This window comes from Orbicella franksi, chromosome 13 (assembly GCF_964199315.1).
Source record: "Orbicella franksi chromosome 13, jaOrbFran1.1, whole genome shotgun sequence".
NCBI classification, from domain to species: Eukaryota; Metazoa; Cnidaria; class Anthozoa; order Scleractinia; family Merulinidae; genus Orbicella; species Orbicella franksi.
In genome coordinates, this window is record NC_138157.1 from 15388707 (window position 1) to 15412547 (window position 23841).

General features: G+C 40.7%; 3 protein-coding genes across 5 annotated transcripts; 2 read left to right on the plus strand and 1 right to left on the minus strand.

Annotated features, from left to right (window-relative positions):
• The first annotated feature begins 1543 nt into the window (after nt 1-1543).
• Nucleotides 1544-5916, plus strand: LOC145465066 (uncharacterized). Its single transcript, XM_081448862.1, has 2 exons — nt 1544-5819; nt 5905-5916. Exons 1-2 carry the CDS (start codon nt 1620-1622, stop codon nt 5914-5916), a joined length of 4212 nt encoding a protein of 1403 aa, XP_081304988.1. The 5' UTR covers nt 1544-1619.
• Nucleotides 5802-6843, plus strand: LOC145466040 (uncharacterized). Its single transcript, XM_081449820.1, has one exon. The coding sequence runs from the start codon at nt 5922-5924 to the stop codon at nt 6681-6683; it is 762 nt and encodes a 253-aa protein (XP_081305946.1). The 5' UTR covers nt 5802-5921; the 3' UTR covers nt 6684-6843.
• Nucleotides 6844-7235: 392 nt separating this feature from the next.
• LOC145465233 (Golgi-associated plant pathogenesis-related protein 1-like) lies at nt 7236-20678 on the minus strand. 3 transcript variants are annotated; one of them, XM_081449007.1, is made up of 5 exons: nt 19460-20678; nt 11468-11559; nt 11147-11167; nt 9308-9542; nt 7236-8574 (listed from the first exon to the last, which is right to left on the minus strand). In XM_081449007.1, exons 2-5 carry the CDS (start codon nt 11514-11516, stop codon nt 8346-8348), a joined length of 534 nt encoding a protein of 177 aa, XP_081305133.1. In that variant the 5' UTR covers nt 11517-11559; nt 19460-20678; the 3' UTR covers nt 7236-8345. The 3 variants fall into 3 exon arrangements, with proteins under 3 accessions (XP_081305133.1, XP_081305132.1, XP_081305131.1); XM_081449006.1 differs by having other exon boundaries at nt 11468-11611; XM_081449005.1 differs by lacking the exons at nt 11147-11167; nt 11468-11559; nt 19460-20678 and having other exon boundaries at nt 9308-10204.
• Between the last annotated feature and the right edge of the window lie 3163 nt (nt 20679-23841).

Consider the following 23841-nt stretch of genomic DNA (forward strand, 5'->3'; position numbering starts at 1 on the left):
ATGTCCGCCACTGGTAACCCCACAGCTTGAGGGGCACAGAGCTTAACACGTTCATAAATTAACAAACAGGAAAGGTAGCAGTTTATATGGAAAATGAAGCGCTGACCCTGTTGTTTGCCTTTCGAAAGCTTTTTCATCAAACATTTACTCGGCTGCGATAATGGAATAGTCTCTTTTATGTGTAAAGCGGAAATGAAATAAGAACTGATTACGAAAGTGATCCGGGTAGGTTTTCGCTGACCTCCTGCGCGCGATTGTAATAACATTGGCCAAAATTAAAAGCCTATCAATGTTGATTTTCAAAACAGTTTTACTCGGAATTGTTATGCCTTAAGGTAAACCACTTCCAACCAAAATATTTACATTATTTATCAAATCGTAGCTCAATCGCACTAGCCTACAAAACAGGCGACTTTTTGCTGATTAACGTGCCAGTCATTTCTCCTGACGCGTGCATCACTCTCTTCGCGCCCGTCTCGATCCCCGTAAAATCGGAAAGAAAAAAATATCATTACAGCGAAAGTTTCGCTTGGCTTTGTCTTTGCACTTCTGCAGTAATCGGCATTTCCATCGCGCCATCGGTCGGTTTTGCTTGCCTATTTAATAGCGGGTATTAAGCTATACGTGGTAAGGCAATGTTAGGAGCTTTAGGGTCACCCGCATATTAACTCCCCCTTATCCCTGGTGTAATTAGGTACCTGACTATGAAAAGGTCCAGGATGACTCTTTGTCTCGCTTAGAGGTATAAATCAAGGATTCTGGTCTCACGTAAGGTGTTCATGACGAAACGCCACTATTCTTAGCTGTCAAAGTATCTTTTAGGGTGCACTCGAAGAAATTTTAAATGATTGTTCCGTTAATATATGAACAATTAGCATTTGATTGACGTTTGATTTCCTAAATATCTTTTGATTGACATTTAGCCGCGTAACCGATACGGTCAATTGACCTTTGAGCTTGGATAGTTAGTTTTTTGTCGCAGATATTTTCACTGTGAACGCCTTCGTTGCTGACCTGTTTCGCTGACCCGTTTTCTGCTGTTTTCAAATCTGTTTATCTGTTGCCTGACCTGGACAAACCGCAAAACAATCTGATTGGACATCGTCAAAGAAGTAAGTTTAGTACTGTAACTCAGGCTTAAAACAATGTAACTTAGGTTTGCGTTTATATTCCGATCGTCTGTTTGGTTTCTCAATGGAATTTTGTATTACCTCTTTAGATCGAATAATCTTGAATCCTGGAATAAATTATACGATTGGCGTAGCCCAATTAGATTGTCTGCTTGGTTTTACGGAACCATTTCATTCGATTTCTTGGCTGGATGAAGAAAACCCCTGCGCTGATCCACAGAAACGCACTCGGTCATGGATGAAGCGGCGGTAAAACAAGCCAAGACCGACCGACGTACTGCCAAATCGAACTTTACACGAGTTGGAAAAGCGTTGGTACATGCAGTTGAGTACAAAAGGCCTCCGAATGAGGTAAGACAAGCCATAATTAAGCTTCAGGGAGCGTATGAGAACTTAGTGGTTAAGCATGAGGATTATGCCAAGCACATCGAAGATGATGAAGCGTATGAAACTGAAGAAAAATGGCTCTCTGAATGCCAAGAAATTTTCATGAGGCTAGAAGTAGACGCGAAAATGTTCATTGAAAGTGTTGAGCAGTGTGGTTCGAAAGATTTAGCTGAGAATGGTGATTTAAGTAAAGGAAAGGAGAGCGCTTTAACCGATGAAGTACCGGGTAATGAAGGAATTCCAAATATGCAGCCTCCAACACCTAGCCACACCCCTGGAATGACAAATATTCAACCAATTAGCCAAACACCCCCAGAAATTAACGCCGGAAAAGTTGAAGGCACTTCAGATAAAGAAATTAACAGTGTTCAAAAGGCCGATGACAAGCAAAATCCCGCAATAAACAAAGAAACCACTAGTGATAAAGGTCAAGCTGGCGCGTGCACGTTTAAGCTCGAAAAACCAAAACTACCTGTTTTCGCTGGGAATGTAAGAGATTATGCAATTTTCCGCTCTGACTTCGAACACGCGATAGAAGCAAAATACACAAAGAGAGATGCAATAACGCTCCTGCGTACATGCCTGAGAGATAAGCCGCTAGAACTGATCAAAGGTATCGGAAGTGATTATGACGCCGCCTGGGAATATCTGGACTCGATCTATGGCGACCCGAGATTTGTGTCAGACACTGTGACCCAGGATATTGTCCAATTTAAAGCCTTGCAGGAAGGGGAAGATGCGCGATTTTGCGACCTGGTACATCTAGTCAAGAGATGTTATAATACCCTGAAAGAAGTTGGTCTCCCTAGTGATATGGACAACAGCCATATGCTTTCCATTATCGAACAAAGGATGTGCTCTGACGACAGAAAGGTCTGGGCGAGAGATCTGGAGAGAGAAAAGAAGCCTGCTACCCTGGAAGCGATGATGAACTGGATGAACGTGGAAATGAAGTCACGAATGCGTGCCACAGCTCCTATCAGAGTGGGCTCATCTGGAAGACGCCACGTGAATCACTACACATCTAATGACGGCAAACCTGTCTGGCACAAATGTTGGCTGTGCAAAACTTCATCCCACTGGCCCGATCAATGCCCGAAGTTTACAGCTCTCAGCATTGATGACCGTATCGCAACTGCAAAGGCAAATCACCTGTGCTTCAGCTGTTTGAAGAGGGCCGGAAGGGGACACACTGTAGATAACTGCAGGCGTAAACAACAGTGCGCAAAGCTGGAGAATGGAATGCGGTGTCCACAACATCACCATCAGCTGCTTCATAAGAGCAATACTGTCAAGATTAGCGTCGCTACATCAGTCAATACGAAAGAAGCTATTCTCCCTGTACTCTCCGCAAACATCGGCAGCGCTAACGGCCTATTTAAATGTGGAAATGTTCTTCTTGACTCTGGCGCTCAAGTAAGCCTTATTCGTCAGGATACCGCAGAAACTCTCGACTTGAAGGGAAAGGATGTTTCCATAACAATTACTAAAGTTGGCGGGGAGGAAGAGTCAATGAAAACCAAAGAATACAAAATTCAGCTAACCTGCATAGACACCGGCAAGCGTTTTACCGTTAAAGCAATCGGCATTCAGAGCATCAGTGATGAAATCCCAACAGTGAAAACTTCGCACTTACCGGAGCTTCTTGGCCTGCCTAACACGAGATTTCGCCGCGGCAAGGGACATGTGGACCTGCTAATCGGTATTGATCACGCACATATGCATGCTGGTGAAACGAGACAAGTGGACCATCTACTAGCTCGCAAGTCGCCACTTGGATGGGTAGTTTTTGGAGGAAAACCAGAGCAGATCTGTGACATAACCAGCATATTACACGTCAAGTACGCCTCACCAATAGACTTAACTGACTTCTGGACAACAGAGACTATGGGTGTGGCCGTGAAACCCTGTGTCTGCGATGCAGACAAACTGTCTGAAACAGAAAGAGAAGAAGCTAAGCTAATAGAGGAAACATGTATCAAAGTTGGAAGTCAATGGATGATTCCATACCCCTGGAGAAAGGACCTCACCCTGCTCCCAGACAACAAAGATTTGGCAATGAAACGCCTAGAGTCAACAGAACGACGCCTGAAAAGAAATCCTGAACAAGTCGAAGCCTACTGCAAACAGATGGAAGAAATGGAAAGCATGAAGTTTGCGCGAAAGCTGTCCAAGGAAGAACAAAACGCGTATCAAGGACCTGTTCACTACATTCCTCATCATGCCGTGCTGAGGCCAGACAAGAAGAGCACTCCAGTTCGAATTGTTTTCAATTCATCTTCTGTATTTCAAGGACATACTCTGAATGATTACTGGAAGAAAGGTCCCGATCTTTTAAACGGCATATTTGGAGTTGTCTTACGATTCAGAGAGAAGAAAGTCGCAGTTATGGGAGACATCTCCAAGATGTATCATAGGATCCTAATTCCCGAGAGGGATCAACATGTGCATCGCTTTCTTTGGAGAAACATGGAAACGGACAGAGATCCTGACATCTACCTCAAAACTGTTCTCACATTTGGGGACAAGCCTGCACCCGCTATGGCACAAATAGCCCTGAGGAAAACAGCTCAAGAGAACAAGGTAGACTACCCAGAAGTAGCTGAAGTCCTCACAAACAACGTGTACATGGATGACATCTGCGATTCTGTAGACACAGTACATGAAGCCCGAAAATTAACGACAGATATTGACAAGGGCTTGAAGACTGGAGGATTCAAAGTTAAAGGATGGATTTCCAACGAGATGCTTGAAGAGAAAGAAAACAGTGACACAGAGAAGGAGATGAATCTATTTCAAGGAAACGAGGAGAAAGTCCTGGGAACCCTGTGGAACTTTCGAACAGACGAGTTCTACTTCCGAGTGAGGACAGAGTTGCTAAAGCTAGATGACAGACCAAACCCTGTGCCTTTGAAGATGACGAAGAGAATGATCTTAAGCCAGGTGGCTCGAATTTACGATCCGATTGGATTCGCTGCAGCATTCATAATCAGGGCGAAGATAGGGCTGCAAAAACTGTGGCAGTTGGGATTAGACTGGGACGATGAGGTACCAGTCGCAGTTCAGGATCAGTGGATCTCTTCGTTCAAAGAAATGAAAGAGTTGGACAATGTGTCCTTCGAAAGATGTTTAACTGCAGACAAAGCCGTGGATCCGCCAATGCTGTGTGTTTTCGCTGACGCATCGCAAGACGCATTCGGAGCATGCGCCTACCTACGCCAAAGAAAGGATGACACTTACTCAGTCAAGTTCATCGCAGCGAAGTCCCGAGTAGCACCGCTGAAACAGCTCACGATCCCGCGCTTGGAGCTACAGGCAGCCGTTCTCGCAACCCGCCTAGCCAAAACCATTCAGGAGGAAACTAGGGTACAGTTTCAAGATGTTAAGTTCTTCACCGACAGCACTATCACCTTGGCCTGGATTCAAAGTCCGTCTCGCAGCTTCAAACCGTTCGTATCCTCCAGAGTGGGAGAAATTCAGAGTAACTCAGATCCAAGCCAGTGGAAGCACATCCCCAGTGAGGATAATGTAGCTGACGACCTGTCACGAGGGATCTCTGTTGATGAACTGCAGGGCAGATGGATGAATGGCCCGGAGTTCTTGTACTTACCAGAAGGTCGGTGGCCGATTAAGATCGCTTCGCCAGGCTCAGATGAAGACATGGAACGTCGACAAGCACGGATACTGACCGCAGCTGCAACGCAGAAAGCTAAAGATGCGATCGATCCGTCCAAGTTCTCCAGCTGGAGAAAACTAATCCGCGTGACGGCACGTATACGTAGACTAGCGGTGAAAATACGACTGAGAAAATACGATCAAGACGGAAAGGAAGGACCGCTGGCCCCTGAAGAGCTTCAGCAAGCAGAGATTTACTGGATAAAGCAAGCACAGTCAACCTTGCACAGCCGCCTAGAAAGAGGTGATTTCAAATCTCTCAGCCCGTTCAAAGATGAAAACGGAGTAATAAGAGTTGGAGGAAGAGTGGACGAAGCTATCGTGTCATATGAGACAAGACACCCCGCCCTTCTTCCAAGTGACCACTGGATCTCTTTGCTGGTAACAAGACACGCCCATCAGCACGGACACACCGGGGTGGCAGCTACGACAGGCAAGACCAGGAGAAAGTTTTGGATCTTGAAGGCGAACAAGTTAAGCAAATCTGTGAAATTCAAGTGTGCATTCTGCCGTGAATTGGCACACAAGGCTGAAACGCAACTTATGGCAGACCTCCCTGTTCTCCGCTTAGCACCAAACACGCCTCCGTTCCACTATACCGTCTGCGATTACTTTGGTCCTTACAGCGTAAGAATCGGGAGAAACAAGACGGCTAAGCACTATGGCGTCATCTTTACCTGTTTAAACACAAGAGCTGTCCATCTGGAATTAGCAGTTGACCTAACTACAATGGAGTTTATGCACGTCCTAAGAAGATTCTTTTCAATCAGAGGCTACCCGGCAGTAATGCTAAGCGATAACGGTTCACAGATGGTTGGTGCTGCTAACGAACTGAGAGAGATGGTGGAAGGTCTAGATGCCAATCAATTACGTGAGTTCTGCGGGGAAAAGAAAATTCAGTGGATCTTCACTACACCAGCTGCGCCACACCAAAATGGATGTGCAGAAGCCCTTGTAAAGAGCTGTAAAAAATCACTTAAGATAGCAATTGGCGAGCAGCTTCTAACGCCTTTTGAGCTGTACACCTGTCTTTTAGAAGTTGCAAACTTAGTGAATCAACGCCCCATCGGTCGCATTCCCACTGATCCAGATGACGGAGCCTACCTGTGTCCGAACGACATGCTCCTTGGAAGAGCAACACCAGAAGTACCACAAGGTCCGTTCAAAGACACAAGAAACCCACGCAGACGAGTGGAGTTCGTGCAAAAAATTGTCGACTCGTTCTGGAAGCGTTGGACTAGGGACGTATTTCCTGTCCTAGTACCGAGAAAGAAGTGGCACGTGGAGAAGCGAAACGTACAAGTTAATGACATAGTAACAGTGGCTGAGCAAAATGCAGTAAGAGGCAAGTGGGCAGTGGGCCGAATAATCGAAGTTTATCCTGGACCAGATGGACGAGTTCGTAATGTTAAAGTCAGAACAGCCACAGGAGAGTACAGCCGTCCAGTTACAAAGATTGCAGTCATTCACCCTGTAGAAGGTGACGACTGAACGAACAGCTGATAAGATAAGGACTACGCCCTTATCGGGGCGGAGAATGTTCCGTTAATATATGAACAATTAGCATTTGATTGACGTTTGATTTCCTAAATATCTTTTGATTGACATTTAGCCGCGTAACCGATACGGTCAATTGACCTTTGAGCTTGGATAGTTAGTTTTTTGTCGCAGATATTTTCACTGTGAACGCCTTCGTTGCTGACCTGTTTCGCTGACCCGTTTTCTGCTGTTTTCAAATCTGTTTATCTGTTGCCTGACCTGGACAAACCGCAAAACAATCTGATTGGACATCGTCAAAGAAGTAAGTTTAGTACTGTAACTCAGGCTTAAAACAATGTAACTTAGGTTTGCGTTTATATTCCGATCGTCTGTTTGGTTTCTCAATGGAATTTTGTATTACCTCTTTAGATCGAATAATCTTGAATCCTGGAATAAATTATACGATTGGCGTAGCCCAATTAGATTGTCTGCTTGGTTTTACGGAACCAATGATTAAAAAAAACCGCTCTTATTCTCATCTTTCCGTCGGTCACTCGAGTCCAGTCTACTAGCGCAGGCACCTTCCTGAACAGCGGCTGGTGATCGAGCCTATTCTGTTTTAAGTGGTATCTCTTTGGGGTTAAATAAAGCTCAAACCTCGCTCAGATTGGTCTCCTTTGGGGTTTAATTCAAATTTTCCGACGAACATCCCCGACCTTTTCATATCGGATTCGCAAAGGGATTATTATTTGCGATTTGCACTGGAACATATGAGGGAAACGAAAAAGCAACAAATCACGAGTCCCCCAACCCCCCCCCCCCTACTCCACCCGACCCACTATAACTAATCAACTTACGAAAATGCAGGCTTAACAATATTTCCCACTTTAACTTAACTGTAGATCAAGATCGCGACTCTTCCCTTTTTAAATGTGGGTGATGTTGTTGTTGTTCGGATCGTGGCATGTAGAAACAGATCAGAATCGACTTTGGTTGTGTTCCAAACGCTTAGGCAAAATTGCCCAACATTTATTTCAAGTCAAGGGTTTTCACGACATCCTTAGTCTAAGTACTTTTTTGAAAGAATCCAGGCTGCTCCTAACTCTACTTGTCATAAGCGCACTCGTGACATCACGGTAGCAGAAATTAAGTTTACTATGACAGGTCTTAGAAGGCAAGCAGTTCGACCGAGAGAGGCATGATCATCATCACCGTACACCTACCTGCCTACAGTTACAACTGAGTCCCATGCTTAACGGGTACGGGCAGCTGGTCAAAAAACGTCGATCTCAAACAAACGAATTTCCTGACTCGTAATCACAACTATGAACTTCTGAACCCCAAACAAATTCATTTATTGGAGAAAAAGGTAAGAACTTGGACAAAAAACTTGTAAGTAAATCATTCTTATAGCTTTCAGGGCCGATTCCAAGCATGAGCATCGGAAGTCTTTGGGAAATCATCGGTGGCCTTGGGAAATCTTCGGACCATTGAAACAGATACGGGTAAGGTACTTCAGCTTGCAAAACGTGAATTTACACGAAAGGTACACAAAAGCAAGGTTACAACTACTTTATTGGTTTCTTTTTTAGTTTAACACAGGTAGCAGTTTTGATACACATATGATGCTTAGCGTCAACGTCGACTCCATCCTCCTCCACCACGACCTCCGCCTCAACCACCGCAATGACTTTTATCGAAACTACCTTTAGCAACATTTTTCTTGAACTGACCCCTCCTATTTCCTGCGGGACGATACCGGCCAACCACATAAGTACAGCGCCCTGAGTGAGCTATTCCTACCCCCAGCGCCACACTATTTTTCCAAACTATCTGAGTGAAGTGACCCGCGCCGCGACTCTGTTCGGGATTGTCGAAGTTGAACTTGCAAACTTCTTCGTACCTGTGAAGGAGGGAAGGGAGGATAAAAGAAGCAAGCAAGCAAGGAAGAAAGCAAGGAAGCAAGCAAGGAAGCAAGCAAGGAAGAAAGAAAGGAAGGAAGGAAGGAATTGAGGAAGAAAGGAAGAAAGAAAGGAGGGAAACAAAAAGAAATACATCGTTAGTTTAGTTATACACCCGTTTCCAGGAAGAATGAGTTGCAGTGGAATGAGTGCATCATTGTCATCTAAGGTGGCTGACTCCCCATTTTAGTCCGATTTCATTTGACATCCATAACTCAGGATAAACTTTGGGATATCCAGATGGAAACGTTTTTACTAGTTGTCCGTATATTTAACGTTGAGGTTCTTGCTGTCCCCTTGAGTAAAGTCAGCGTCACAGGATTAACTATAGACTACGAGTAGTCCCTCTCTCGTTTAGTCCGACTAGCGAGACCATAAATAAACCGCGAGGAAAAATGACCGCGTGAAATCCTGGGGTCGAGACGCCATGGGCTCGCGCGGCTTTTTTTTCTCGCGGTTTTCTTTCGCGTGACGCACGACTGACAAAGCGAGAGAGGGACTACTCGTACATACATACATACTCGTAGTCTAGATTAACTATTTCTAGACGTTAAAAACGACACACGGTAAGTGATTTAGCATTAACTTGAGAGGGATCAAATTGTGAATAAGATGAGGGATCTGACCCTTCATCTTCTCTCATGCAAATATTGTCTGTAGCACGATGTTACTCACCACATCGCTACAGCTCTCTGGGCTGACAAGCCCCCTGAGCCGCACGCCATGGCGAGATTCTCACCCTGACCCGGTCTCTCACTAGAACTCGAATGCTGTAGACTGCCCATTCTTGCCAGCCGCTGAGCATAGGCCCTTGCCTGCCTGGTCATGCTAGAATCTAATCTCATGGGAGGAGCACGATGGATCCTGCGATACTTGTTATGTGCAGTCAGGAAGTCCCCTTCATATGAGCCTAAATAAAACTGAAGGTTAGTAGTTAACCCTAACGAGCACTGATTTTGCCAAAGTGGAGAAGAGCTGAGAGGAGCCCCGTCCATCACTGGGGACAAGCAATATGCTTCAACACTCTGAACGGTGACAATGTGGCCGTATCTGAGTGGCTCTTGATGGTCAGACTGAAAATTTGACCGAACTGAAGTTCTTCTTGCGGTAGAAGAAAATTATCGCAATATATAACAAGAAGGTCTTAAAGTATGGTTCTCTGCTAGCTGATTGCATCTATAGCTCATTCAAACAAGAGTATCAGGCGGCCTGAGTTATATACATTCCAGCTGGCTAGTTGGTTGGTCAGCTGGTTAATTTCTTGATTGGTTGGTTCGTTTGTCTTTTTCTTGATTGGGCAGGTTGCTTGCTTGCTTGGTTAGTTGGTTAGCGTTAATTTCTTGGTTGAGCGCATGATGTTTTAGTTGGTTCCTTGGCTAATTGTTTTTTCGATTAGCCGGTTAGCTGGTTGGTTGGTTAGTCGCAAAAAGTTTACATACATACATGTGCTCACATTATAAAAACAAAGTTTGTCGGCTTTTCCCGACCTGTTCGTTTTTCATACACTTAAGGTGGCTCAAAACAGTTTCCAGGGTTCAGAGCCTCCTTAAATTTCGAAAATTTAACATGGCTCTGAATCCTACTTACAGGTGTTTTTTTAAACTTGGCAAAAGTTACGTCTTATCATGCTGATCAAAAGTTGATAATATAAAAAATTCCACCTTGCTGTTTTTGAATTATAAGCCCCTAAAACTGGAATTAAGGGTGTTTTTAGGAGGTCATACTGTTGCTAAGGTAACCTATTGCGTCACTAAAATGGTAACAACGTGTTTACCGATGATTGGGCAGTTTTTTGATTCCATGATTGTAGCATCAAGTGATAAAGAGTGGTTGTAGCGACCCGCATCAAAATCTAAGTGTTGGAAACTGTTTTGAGCCACCTTAACAGCCGTTTCTCGACTATTGTGAAGTAATTCTCTATAACGAAAATTAAAAACAACTGAGAAACTAAGCAGCCAATTTTTTAGCTTACACGCACCCAACAATTCTAAAGTTCATATGTACCACATATGAGAGGTCCCGAATCTGACATTACTGCATAGTGTGCAAAGAAAATTAAACTTGTCTCCTTTACTTCTGTGCGTCCTTACTGATCAGTGGGATTCACTGGCATGACGAAACTCCACCTCTCAGGCAATGACCACCCATACAAAATACCAAACATTTGCAAGTGAAGTCACTAAAACCCTTCACGAAAACGAAGTTCAGCCATTTGTTCGTCATAATCAGATTGCATGCTTTGACAATTTTCACTTTTGGACGATGGAGTTGCTTTTATGTGATTGTCGCAGGGATTTGAGGTCTTTTAATAGACAGGTTTAACGTTTAGGCATGCATTTGGGTTTTGAATCGGCCTGTGAAATAATTACAGATTTCAAAGACCCCTTTGTGCTTGGTTTGACTTATAGCGGTATAAGAGGGTAGAACAGCCGGCTACCTTGAAGCTATAACACGTTATATGTTTTATATTTCCTGCGCTATTCATGTGGATTCTGTTGAATCCTGTTGCCTTACCTTTAACATTGAGAAGTCCGCCTAAAAGAGGAAGATAAATACAGGCCGTGTTAGCATTTTTCCATATATTTAATGTGGTCTATAACTTATAGGCACTTTTGTAGGTCACGCCATTTTTGTGCTGATGACAAAAATAAAGCACTCATTATTGCAATCCGTTTTAATCTTCTTTTTTAGTTTTGATCTCTTCTCTTGCTAGAATTCCTTTTGTATTGCTGTGCACTTTTAAAACCATTATTTCAGTCACGTTAGTTTGTAATCAGTAGAGACACATAACATAGCGCGACCTAGAGTCGCTTTAAAATAGAACGTACGTCTTACCAAAGATGCATAGAGCCCCAAGTAACACAACAGGAGTATTCAAGGACATGACTGGCCGTACGATGAAATGATAAGCCTCCCTCGAACTTTTCCTGAAACACACAAGGTGTGAGCGTTCTGTTTCTTTGCCAACTTAGCTTCTGTCTGTAAGTGTAAGGAGATGTCATTTTAGAATGAAATGCTTGTAATTTGCACCGGTGAAATAAAAGGTGTTTAAATAAGAAAGCAGGCCCCCAGAAATCCATCGCATATTGCCACTTACACTTACTTTTATCGAGTTTATTCAGTTTTCACCTGGGCCGTGACGTTCTTAGTAGTCGGTACCTTAGCATTTAAACTGGTTTTTATTACGCTGGAAACTACCAAAGCACGTTGCGTGTTAACCATATTGTGTTCGTCGAAAAAAGAAAAAAAAAACTTTTGTAGCACCTCAGTACGTCGCAGTGTCTTCACGTAAGTTGTTCTTAACATAGTAATCAGTCAAAAAAAAAATTATATTTTCTTTGTTGAGGACTACGTAGAAATGAGAACTACGTTTGTGTCAACAACGAAAACAAAACTTTATTACTATTTACGCACTCTGTTTCTTAGCTAATGTGAGTTGTGTTCAGCTGTACCAGGTTGACAGGTGACTAGACCACGTGATTCGTTTGTGTTTGTTAAAGGCTGCTGCCTTGCCAAATGGACAGTTCCTAACTCGTTCTAAATATTCAAGAATATAATAAGGCATTTCTTATTCATTCCCGTGACATTGGCATTTATGATTTTTCTTTGTATTAAATGCAGTGGCTGGAAAAATTAGTCAACAAGACGCCTAAAGGCGATTCCGTGAGACGCTTTTGCTCGGGAGCGTAGCATTGGAATTAATTGTGAAGTTACAGTAAAATGCCACGATTAACCAGTTAGATCAGCTTTAGAAATCACTGTAGAAAGTGTTGCAGTAACGGTCACTGTGTTTGTAGTGGAAAATAGGGTAGGCGGAAAATTACAGTGCGAGAAGAGCCTCCTTCCCCGGCTCCTATTGTTATCTTTCCGGGTGATCTACAAGATGGAACGAGAGTGTGCATGGTGTTTAACTGAAATAATATTGCAACGTGGAAAATGGAATTTTTTTTTTTGTTCGCTAATAAGACCATATCACTTACGTTGAGAACTGCCAGGAAATCTAAAGACGTGAATGGTAACGCAACGTTTTAATCATTTGAAGACTTAAATATTGTGAAGGGCTGTATTGCCGTCAATGAACGTAACGAATCTACTAAAACATTAACAGGCTAAAGTACGGATTGTCTGTTCTATAATTACAAGCTCTTTTGTGTGAGAGAAGAACTGAAGCACATTAACAAAAGTACTGAATGTCTTTAGAGGCTCACTTGTGTGAGAAAAAAGGTAACGCAACGTAACGCAACTAGTATATTCCCATTGCTAATGTGTGCTTGTTTATTCGAGATAACGAAAGCGAAACATGAGAAACATGAGGAATTCTTCTAAACAAATATTTCCCTTTTGTATTTATAAATGTTAACAGTGGAACACTGAAAATAAAATAAACATCGACCGGAATAAACCTTCTCGCAAACACAAAATGTGCGTTCTGGTAAACAGGTAAGCTCAATGTCAGCAAGAATACACAAAACCTTAAACATACACGTGGCGTGATTGTCGACTCATAGATTGAACTGTGAAAGTTTCGATAGAGTAAAACTCCTGAGGCTTAAATATCTTCAATTGCAAACCAACAAATATTTGAGCGAATTTTTTAAATGGTTGGTGTCGATGTTTACTGTGATGGACTCCTTGACTTTTGAATAATTATGCTGATTCTAAAAATATCGGGATCAATATCAGCATGTGGGCAAATGACCTTATATAAAAATAACTACATAAAATTATCAAAATCGCCTTATATAACTCATGACTCCAGGATAGCCCCATGTAACTTTATTCTTAAATCGGTCGAATTAACGTCCGTAAATTGGCCGAATTAACAACCCTAAATCGGCCGAATTAACAACCTTAAATCTGTCGAATTAACAGTCTTAAATCGGCCGAACTAAAACTGCTTAAATCGACCAAATTGAAAACCCTAAATCACCCGAATTAACAGTCTTAAATCGGCCGAATTAACCTAAATCGACCGAACCAAACACTTTAAATCGGCCGAGTTAACAGTCTTAAATCGGCTGAATTAAAATCCTTAAATCGACTGACTTAAAAAACCTTATTTCGGCCGAATTAACAGTCTTAAATCGGCCGAATTAAAAACTTAAAATCGGCCGAATTAAAAACCTTAAATCGGCCGAATTAATAGTCTTAAATCGGCCGAATTAAAAGCCTTAAATCGACTGAATTAAAAACCTTAAATCGGCCAAATTAACAGTCTTTAAGGTTTTTAATTCGGCCGATTTAAGGCTGTTAATTCGACCGATTTGAGGTTTCTAAATCAGCCGATTTAAAGTTACTAATTCGGCCGATTTAAGATTGTTAAATTGGCCGATTTAAGGTTGTTAATTCGGCCGATTTTAAGATGTTAATTCGGCCGGTTTAAGGTTGTTAATTTGGATTAATATCAGCATGTGGGCAACTGACCTTATATAAAAATAACTATATAAAATTATCAAAATGGCCTTATGTAACTCTCTACTCCAAAATAGCCTTATGTAATTTTATTTTTAAATCGGTCAAAACTTCCGTAAATTGGTCGAATTAACGTCCGTAAATCGGCCATATTATCAACCTTAAATAGGCCGAATTAAGAGTCTTAAATCGGCCGAATTAACTTCATTAAATCGGCCGAATAAACAGCCTTAAATCGGCCGAATAAACAGCCTGAAATCGACCAAATTATCTTCCTTAAATCGGCCGAATTAACAACCTTCAATCGGCCGAATTAACAGCCTTAAATCGGCCGAATTAATTTCCTTAAATCGGCCGAATTAACAGCCTTAAATCGGCCGAATTAATAGTGATAACAATGGGGTGACAGGCCTACACAACTCCTATCCACGTGTAATAGCCGCTTTGAGAGTTTTGCTCGAACTAGTATATCTTTGAGGATCTGCCCCTTTTTTATTGTACGATAGGGGGATCTTTGAATATTTCGCTAAGCAATAATCCTGTTTTTTAGGTGGACATTTCACCAGAGTAGAACCGTTAGAGGTCATAGGTCTGCGTGGTTTCCGCTGTTATCCGCGTGTAATTTGTTGAGTTTGACACCTGCGTTTTTGGCCACGTGCTACTTTTTTTGGCTCATTTGATTGCAAGGTATGTTTTCAGCTCTCTAAATATTAGCTCTGGAGGAACAAAGTTTGAAATATTCCGTGGGCATGTTGGTTACTTGCATTTTGTATTATTACGCCGGGCCCGGCTGTTTGATTTACTGTTGCAAGTTATGTTGCTTGTTATCACGGGTGTCATATTTATCTTTGTCCGGCTTCGCCAGAGATAGCTGTAGCTTTCCTTGTTGAAAGCTATGAGTCTGTCTTAGTCTTTGTTCGTTCTGGAACTGCAAATGTAGGTGTTGACGCGCAAGTCTGTGGACTGTTTTGCGTGTTGTTTATGATATTGTGTGGTTTTGTTCAGGCAAAAGCTCTGAATTTAGGTGTTCTTCCTATGATTGTTCATCCAGCTCCTCGTTGTGGTTGTCATTGCTTTTATTTGCGATGCTGTCAGTGTAGTGTTTGTAAGGTACATTTCGGTGCATCATACATAATATACTTAAGCGCGCAATGTAAGTTGGGAAGTTGATTATTAAAGCAGCATGGCGGACTTCTAGATTTGATTCGTGTGTCGTATCAGTTCATTGCAATAGACCAGTTCCATCGGTTGTGGAACGTGACAGTCAGGTTTTCTTGAGACTGTTAATAGTCCCTCTTTTGTTAGGAGGCTCGTAGCCTTGTAGATCAGGCAAGACCGCGGTTTCGATCCTTCTGGATCTCATCAGGTTGTTAATTCGGCCGATTTAAAGATGTTAATTTGGCCGATTTAAGGTATTTAATTTGGCCGATTTAGGGTTCTTAATTCGGCAGATTTAAGACTGTTAATTTGGCCGATTTTAAGATGTTAATTCGGCCGATTTAAGGTTTTTAATTCGGCCAATTTAAAGATGTTAATTTGGCCGATTTAAGGTTTTTAATTTGGTCGATTTAAGGTTTTTAATTTGGCCGATTTAAGGTTTTTAATTCGGCCGATTTAAGGTTTTTAATTTGGCTGATATAAGGTTGTTAATTCGGCCGATTTAAAGATGTTAATTCGGCCGATATAAGGCTGTTAATTCGGCCGATTTTAAGATGTTAATTCGGCCGATTTAAGGTTTTTAATTCGGCCGATTTAAGACTGTTAATTCGGCCGATTTAAGGTTTTTAATTCGGCCGATTTAAGACTGTTAATTCGGCCGATTTAAGGTTTTTAATTCGGCCGATTTAGAGATGTTAATTCGGCCGATTTAAGGTTGTTAATTCGGCCGATTTAAAGATGTTAATTTGGCCGATTTAAGGTATTTAATTCGGCCGATTTAGGGTTCTTAATTCGGCAGATTTAAGACTGTTAATTTGGCCGATTTTAAGATGTTAATTCGGCCGATTTAAGGTTTTTAATTCGGCCAATTTAAAGATGTTAATTTGGCCGATTTAAGGTTTTTAATTTGGTCGATTTAAGGTTTTTAATTTGGCCGATTTAAGGTTTTTAATTCGGCCGATTTAAGGTTTTTAATTTGGCTGATATAAGGTTGTTAATTCGGCCGATTTAAAGATGTTAATTCGGCCGATATAAGGCTGTTAATTCGGCCGATTTTAAGATGTTAATTCGGCCGATTTAAGGTTTTTAATTCGGCCGATTTAAGACTGTTAATTCGGCCGATTTAAGGTTTTTAATTCGGCCGATTTAGAGATGTTAATTCGGCCGATTTAAGGTTGTTAATTCGGCCGATTTAAGACTGTTAATTCGGCCGATTTAAGGTTTTTAATTCGGCCGATTTAGAGATGTTAATTCGGCCGATTTAAGGTTGTTAATTCGGCCGATTTAAAGATGTTAATTTGGCCGATTTAAGGTATTTAATTCGGCCGATTTAGGGTTCTTAATTCGGCAGATTTAAGACTGTTAATTTGGCCGATTTTAAGATGTTAATTCGGCCGATTTAAGGTATTTAATTCGGCCGATTTAAGACTGTTAATTCGGCCGATTTAAGGTTTTTAATTCGGCCGATTTAGAGATGTTAATTCGGCCGATTTAAGGTTGTTAATTCGGCCGATTTAAGACTGTTAATTCGGCCGATTTAAGGTTTTTAATTCGGCCGATTTAGAGATGTTAATTCGGCCGATTTAAGGTTGTTAATTCGGCCGATTTAAAGATGTTAATTTGGCCGATTTAAGGTATTTAATTCGGCCGATTTAGGGTTCTTAATTCGGCAGATTTAAGACTGTTAATTTGGCCGATTTTAAGATGTTAATTCGGCCGATTTAAGGTTGTTAATTCGGCCGATTTAAGACTGTTAATTCGGCCGATTTAAGGTTTTTAATTCGGCCGATTTAGAGATGTTAATTCGGCCGATTTAAGGTTGTTAATTCGGCCGATTTAAAGATGTTAATTTGGCCGATTTAAGGTATTTAATTCGGCCGATTTAGGGTTCTTAATTCGGCAGATTTAAGACTGTTAATTTGGCCGATTTTAAGATGTTAATTCGGCCGATTTAAGGTTTTTAATTCGGCCGATTTAAGACTGTTAATTCGGCCGATTTAAGGTTTTTAATTCGGCCGATTTAGAGATGTTAATTCGGCCGATTTAAGGTTGTTAATTCGGCCGATTTAAAGATGTTAATTTGGCCGATTTAAGGTATTTAATTCGGCCGATTTAGGGTTCTTAATTCGGCAGATTTAAGACTGTTAATTTGGCCGATTTTAAGATGTTAATTCGGCCGATTTAAGGTTTTTAATTCGGCCAATTTAAAGATGTTAATTTGGCCGATTTAAGGTTTTTAATTTGGTCGATTTAAGGTTTTTAATTTGGCCGATTTAAGGTTTTTAATTCGGCCGATTTAAGGTTTTTAATTTGGCTGATATAAGGTTGTTAATTCGGCCGATTTAAAGATGTTAATTCGGCCGATATAAGGCTGTTAATTCGGCCGATTTTAAGATGTTAATTCGGCCGATTTAAGGTTTTTAATTCGGCCGATTTAAGACTGTTAATTCGGCCGATTTAAGGTTTTTAATTCGGCCGATTTAAGACTGTTAATTCGGCCGATTTAAGGTTTTTAATTCGGCCGATTTAAGACTGTTAATTCGGCCGATTTAAGGTTTTTAATTCGGCCGATTTAGAAATGTTAATTCGGCCGATTTAAGGTTGTTAATTCGGCCGATTTAAAGATGTTAATTCGGCCGATTTAAGGTATTTAATTCGGCCGATTTAGGGTTCTTAATTCGGCAGATTTAAGACTGTTAATTTGGCCGATTTTAAGATGTTAATTCGGCCGATTTAAGGTTTTTAATTCGGCCAATTTAAAGATGTTAATTTGGCCGATTTAAGGTTTTTAATTCGGCCGATTTAAGGTTTTTAATTTGGCTGATATAAGGCTGTTAATTCGGCCGATTTTAAGATGTTAATTCGGCCGATTTAAGGTTTTTAATTCGGCCGATTTAAGGTTGTTAATTCGGCCGATTTAAGGTTGTTAATTCGGCCGATTTAAGACTGTTAATTCGGCCGATTTAAGGTTTTTAATTCGGCCGATTTAGAAATGTTAATTCGGCCGATTTAAGGTTGTTAATTCGGCCGATTTAAAGATGTTAATTTGGCCGATTTAAGGTATTTAATTCGGCCGATTTAGGGTTCTTAATTCGGCAGATTTAAGACTGTTAATTTGGCCGATTTTAAGATGTTAATTCGGCCGATTTAAGGTTTTTAATTCGGCCAATTTAAAGATGTTAATTTGGCCGATTTAAGGTTTTTAATTTGGTCGATTTAAGGTTTTTAATTTGGCCGATTTAAGGTTTTTAATTTGGCCGATTTAAGGTTTTTAATTCGGTCGATTTAAGGTTTTTAATTTGGCTGATATAAGGTTGTTAATTCGGCCGATTTAAAGATGTTAATTCGGCCGATATAAGGCTGTTAATTCGGCCGATTGAAGGTTGTTAATTCGGCTGATTTAAGGTTTTTAATTTGGTCGATTTAAGGTTTTTAATTTGGCTGATATAAGGTTGTTAATTTGGCCGATTTAAGGTATTTAATTCGGTCGATTTAAGGTTTTTAATTCGGTCGATTTAAGGTTTTTAATTTGGCTGATATAAGGTTGTTAATTCGGCCGATTTAAAGATGTTAATTCGGCCGATATAAGGCTGTTAATTCGGCCGATTGAAGGTTAATTCGGCCGATTTAAAGATGTTAATTCGGCCGATATAAGGGTGTTAATTCGGCCGATTTAAGGTTTTTAATTTGGCTGATATAAGGTTGTTAATTCGGCCGATTTAAAGATGTTAATTCGGCCGATATAAGGCTGTTAATTCGGCCGATTTAAGGTTTTTAATTCGGCCGATTTAAGGTTTTTAATTCGGCCGATTGAAGGTTGTTAATTCGGCCGATTTAAAGTTGTTAATTCGGCCGATTTACGGACGTTAATTCGACCGATTTAAGAATAAAGTTACATAGGGCTATCCCGGAGTCATGAGTTATATAAGGCGATTTTGATAATTTTATGTAGTTATTTTTATATAAGGTCATTTGCCCACATGCTGATATTGATCGAAATATCGTGTGTGAATATCGTTATGAATATCGTGTGAAGATTGTATTAATACCGTGTGTCAATGTGTTGCTTGTTCAGACTAAGCGTTAGTCACGTAGGTCGGATGAACGATGAACTCGTTGTTTCGTTTTAGCAGGCCGAGTGAACAGTGAACTCGTTGGTTCGATGCGTAACACGAAACGGATGATCCGCGAAACTCTATGCAATTTTCACAGTTCAATTCAATACACAAATTCAGAACACTTTCTAAGGTGTCTTACCTTCCGTCTATTTCCTAAATACGTACACGTTGCTTCGAGCACTATACTGTCTACACAAGCTACTCCTTGCCAGAATCGCAGAGTCTTTCGAAATCAGTTCCAGCTGTGACGTGGATTTCATTGTGAATCAAATTTGTCGTTTTGTGTCGACAATGAAAAAGGAACCCCGGCGAAACCGGCAGGTATATTTTGGAGGTTGCAGGCTGCAGGTTGAAATTTAATTATAACTGGAAAACCGCTGGCACTTAAAAGAAACGTACAGGTGGTAGACTTACCGTGACTGTTACATGACGCTGATTACAATCGCTCAGAAAGGTGTAAGTGCTAAACCGGCCGAAGCGATGGGAGGAGAGTATATTCCTATGATTTTAAGCATGCAATGAATTATTGTTTTCGAAGAAACATCTGAAATATCATCTGAAATATCTGCTGAATGTGGTTTCTTCCCTGTGAGTACCAAAATGAAAGTACAAGAAAACAAAATCACTGCTATTTGGATCATATTACCGACCAAATTCCTCCAGCGTCACAAGCCTTGATGAACTAGATGCATCACTGTTAAAACTTGGGTCAAGCGTGCATAAAAATAACATTGTTTCTGGTGATTTCAATGCTCCTGATATCATCTGGGATACTGAATATTCAAGTCACTCTCCTGCCTCTGACAGACTGTTAGAGATAATTGATGATCACGATCTGAGTCAACATGTCAAAGAACCAACTAGAAGGGACAGGAATTCACAAAACATCTTAGATCTAATTTTCTCAAATAATTCCAATATCATTGAAAATATCAGCGTCGTCCCTGGTATTAGTGATCACGACATTGTCTTATTCACTGTGAACACTTCCTGCCGTAGAAAGAAAAATGCCAAACGCAAAATATACATTAGAAAGAAAGCCGACTCTACTCGCATTAAAGTAGAACTTACAAATCTATCACTTCATATGGATACACGGGGCTTTAATTCAGTCGACGATAGATGGAGCTGCTTCGAAGACAACATCCACCGTATAATGGATTCTTGCATCCCCTCAAAGTGGACTAGCTCAAGATATAATCTACCATGGTTCAATCATTCTCTGAAATGTCTAGCCAGACGTAAACAAAGGCTCTATAATAAAGCAAAATCTTCTGGAAATCAAAATGATTGGGAGGCATTCCGTTTAGCTAGAAAACAAATGCATAAAGGGCTTAAAGAAGCAAGAAATGCATATATCTCTGATCATTTAGAGGAAGCTATTGAAGAAAACCCTAAGAGATTCTGGTCCTATATTAAACAACTGAATAAAGAAGAGCTGGGGATTGCAGATTTCGAAATAAACGGCTCCATAATCAGTGATAACAAGTCAAAGGCTGACTTGTTAAACAATCAATTCTCAAGTGTCTTTACTCAGGAAGACTTATCAAACATCCCTGATATTGAATATGACAGGATACCAGCTATTGACAGTCTGTCTATCACCATCAATGGAGTTGCAAAGCAGCTATCGCTATTGAAGACAAATAAAGCTTCTGGACCAGATGCCATTCCACCGTGGTTTCTAAAAGAATATGCAGCCGAGATTGCTCCTATCCTAACTAATATCTTCCAAGATTCTATCGAGAGTGGAACCGTACCCAGTAGATGGAAATCGGCAAACGTATGTGGTGTCTTTAAAAAAGGGAAAAAGTCTGATCCTTCAAACTACAGACCCATATCTCTAACCTGCATAGCATCGAAAATCCTCGAACACATTGTACATAGCCATGTGATGAAACATTTTGAACATTATAACATACTAACAGATTGTCAGCATGGCTTTAGATCAAAAAGATCTACAGAACTCCAACTGATACTTACTATTCATGACATTGCAAGCTCTCTACAACAAAACAAATCTATTCATGCTGCTGTGTTAGATTTTTCGAAAGCCTTCGATAAAGTCCCACATCAACGCTTACTAATGAAGCTGGAGCGTCATGGTATCCATGGTAACCTCTTATCCTGGATGGAATCCTTTCTCACTAAGAGGGTTCAAACTGTCATCTGTGAGGGTGCAACATCTACCTCCTCCCCAGTGACTTCGGGTGTACCACAAGGATCAGTACTAGGCCCGCTGTTGTTCCTAACATACATCAACGACTTGCCAAATGGTCTAACCTCTACAGTAAAGCTGTTTGTCGATGACACCCTTTTGTACGGAGTGGTGGTTGAAGACTCAGATTGCGAAAATCTCCAAGACGACCTCAATAAACTAGAAACCTGGCAACATAAGTGGCAGATGCAATTTAACCCTTCTAAATGCAACATCATCTGTATTTCAAATAAGCAATGCCCTCCCCAACGGTCATATTTGTTCTGTGGGTCCAAACTTGAGCAAGTAGATTCTACATCGTACTTAGGAATTACCGTTAACAGTAAATTAAGGTGGTCTGACCATATCTCATCTATATCAAGCAAGGCGAGTCGACCCTTGGGGGTGATAAAGAGAAATCTCTGGAACTGCCCCAGGAAAGTACGCGAAACGGCCTACACCAGCATCGTCCAACCCAAATTGGAGTACGCAAGTGCCTCGTGGGACCCACATTACAAAATAGATATTTTAACCCTGGAGAGAGTTCAAAGGAAAGCTGCTCGTTTTTGCCTTCAAAACTTCAACAACTCAGCAAGCGTGACAGACATGCTATCTGACTTGAAATGGGACACATTAGAAACAAGACGAAAGAAAAACAGACTGACTCTAATGTATAAACTTAGTCATAACTTAATGGACATAACCACAGAAGAACACTTAATACTAAACAGTGAAAAAAGAACACGCAACAGCCATGCTTTTAAGTATAGGATGCCAAAAGTATCTAAGGACGTTTTTAAGTTTTCTTTTTTTCCTAGATCAATAACAGAGTGGAACCTACTGCCCGCTGACTTAGTAAATTGCAAGTCATTATCTGATTTTAAGTTAAATTTAGGAAAACACGTGAAATGAGTAAAGTAAATTGTACTTAACAATTATTTCTTTTTAATTATCCTTTTTGTCTAGCTTATGCATATGTGCATATATGTTTGGTACAGTTGATGTGATGTCTTGCGGGACTTTATCAACTAAATAAATGTAGATGTAGATGTAGATGTACACTGAGCTTGTGCTAGTATATTCCGTCTTTTAAAATCTTGTTTTAAAAATTGTTTCATTTCTTTATTTTTTTGCTTCATTTGTGATGGCAATCTTCTGTTCTTGAGGGAAGACCCGAGCCAAATCTGGAATCGATGGAAACATCTGTGGAGCGGCCATCCAGATGGCTTTGAAGAGATTTCACTAGTCTCAGCGTGTCGATCGATAAGTACTTATAGCGGATCGATCGTGTTTTCACTATGTGAAAGAGGCGAACTACTTTATGTAAGAACCCCTGACGAGTATATAGGTTATTCATTATTTTTAGTGCCAGCGGTTTTCCAGTTATAATTAAATTTAACCTGCAACCTGCAACCTGCAAAGTAAACCTGCCGCGGCGAAACCTTACCGTGGCCTGCCACAGGCATCCCACGGAATCAGTCGCTGAAAAAATTGGTCAATTACTTTCGCTAGGGTAACTTTTGACTCATGGCGGAGCTTGAATCTTACAGATTTCTACGGTCTAACAGCAACATCTTTATTAATTCATACTTTGCTGTCCGAAAACTTGAATACATGATATTTGAAATCTGGATTATTTACATTATGAAATTATGCCCTTCTCTTGCAACCCAAAGCTTAAATAAACTAAAAGAATTTCTTTGTCCCATCGTGACCTGAATGTGTAAATTACTAGTCGACAAGTCCTGCGCTTGGCAACAGTTGCGAGATCTTATTTATACTCACTATGAATTAGATTCTGATTGGTTCAATTCTCATTTTATCATGACACTGATTTGTAATGTTCACACGTATAGCACAAGTGAATAGTGCTTTTCAGGCGTTCTGATTGGTTTTTCTCCTCCGAGCAGCCGAAGAGAAACAAAATGGTTTGCTGTCTTTCATCGGCTACCGAAGAAGAATGTTTTAGCCTGCTAGTTATTCAACTTGTGTGGTATATACTAAAAAGTCGAAAACAATTATTCATCTTAATGTTGGTGAAAGTGTTAGATATTTACTTCCACTTCGGTTAATAACTATTGTTAATTACTCAGTGGTCAAAAGTGGATTTATGCCTAGGATTTGAGCTGAGTGGAGTAAAGTTAGGTTGAAAATGATCCATGTATTGGAGCCCTCCTCGCGTTATAAGCTCAATATCAGAGTTAACAACCAAAATATAAATGCGTTTCTGTAAAATCAAACGTGGATACAGTTCTTTCCTTAGTGAGGCGTTAATAACATCCGTTAGTCTAGGCTTCAAATGGTGTAATGAGCCAACGAACGAA

Excerpts from the sequence above, each read along its gene's own strand:
- LOC145466040 (XM_081449820.1), top strand. The coding sequence starts at position 5,922 with ATGGAGTTTATGCACGTCCTAAGAAGATTCTTTTCAATCAGAGGCTAC.
- LOC145465233 (XM_081449005.1), bottom strand. The coding sequence starts at position 9,627 with ATGGACGGGGCTCCTCTCAGCTCTTCTCCACTTTGGCAAAATCAGTGC. Across the intron at positions 8,575-9,307 it reads CAGAGAGCTGTAGCGATGTG|GTACGAAGAAGTTTGCAAGT; the intron begins GTGAGTAACATC and ends CCTCCTTCACAG.
- LOC145465066 (XM_081448862.1), top strand. The coding sequence starts at position 1,620 with ATGAGGCTAGAAGTAGACGCGAAAATGTTCATTGAAAGTGTTGAGCAG.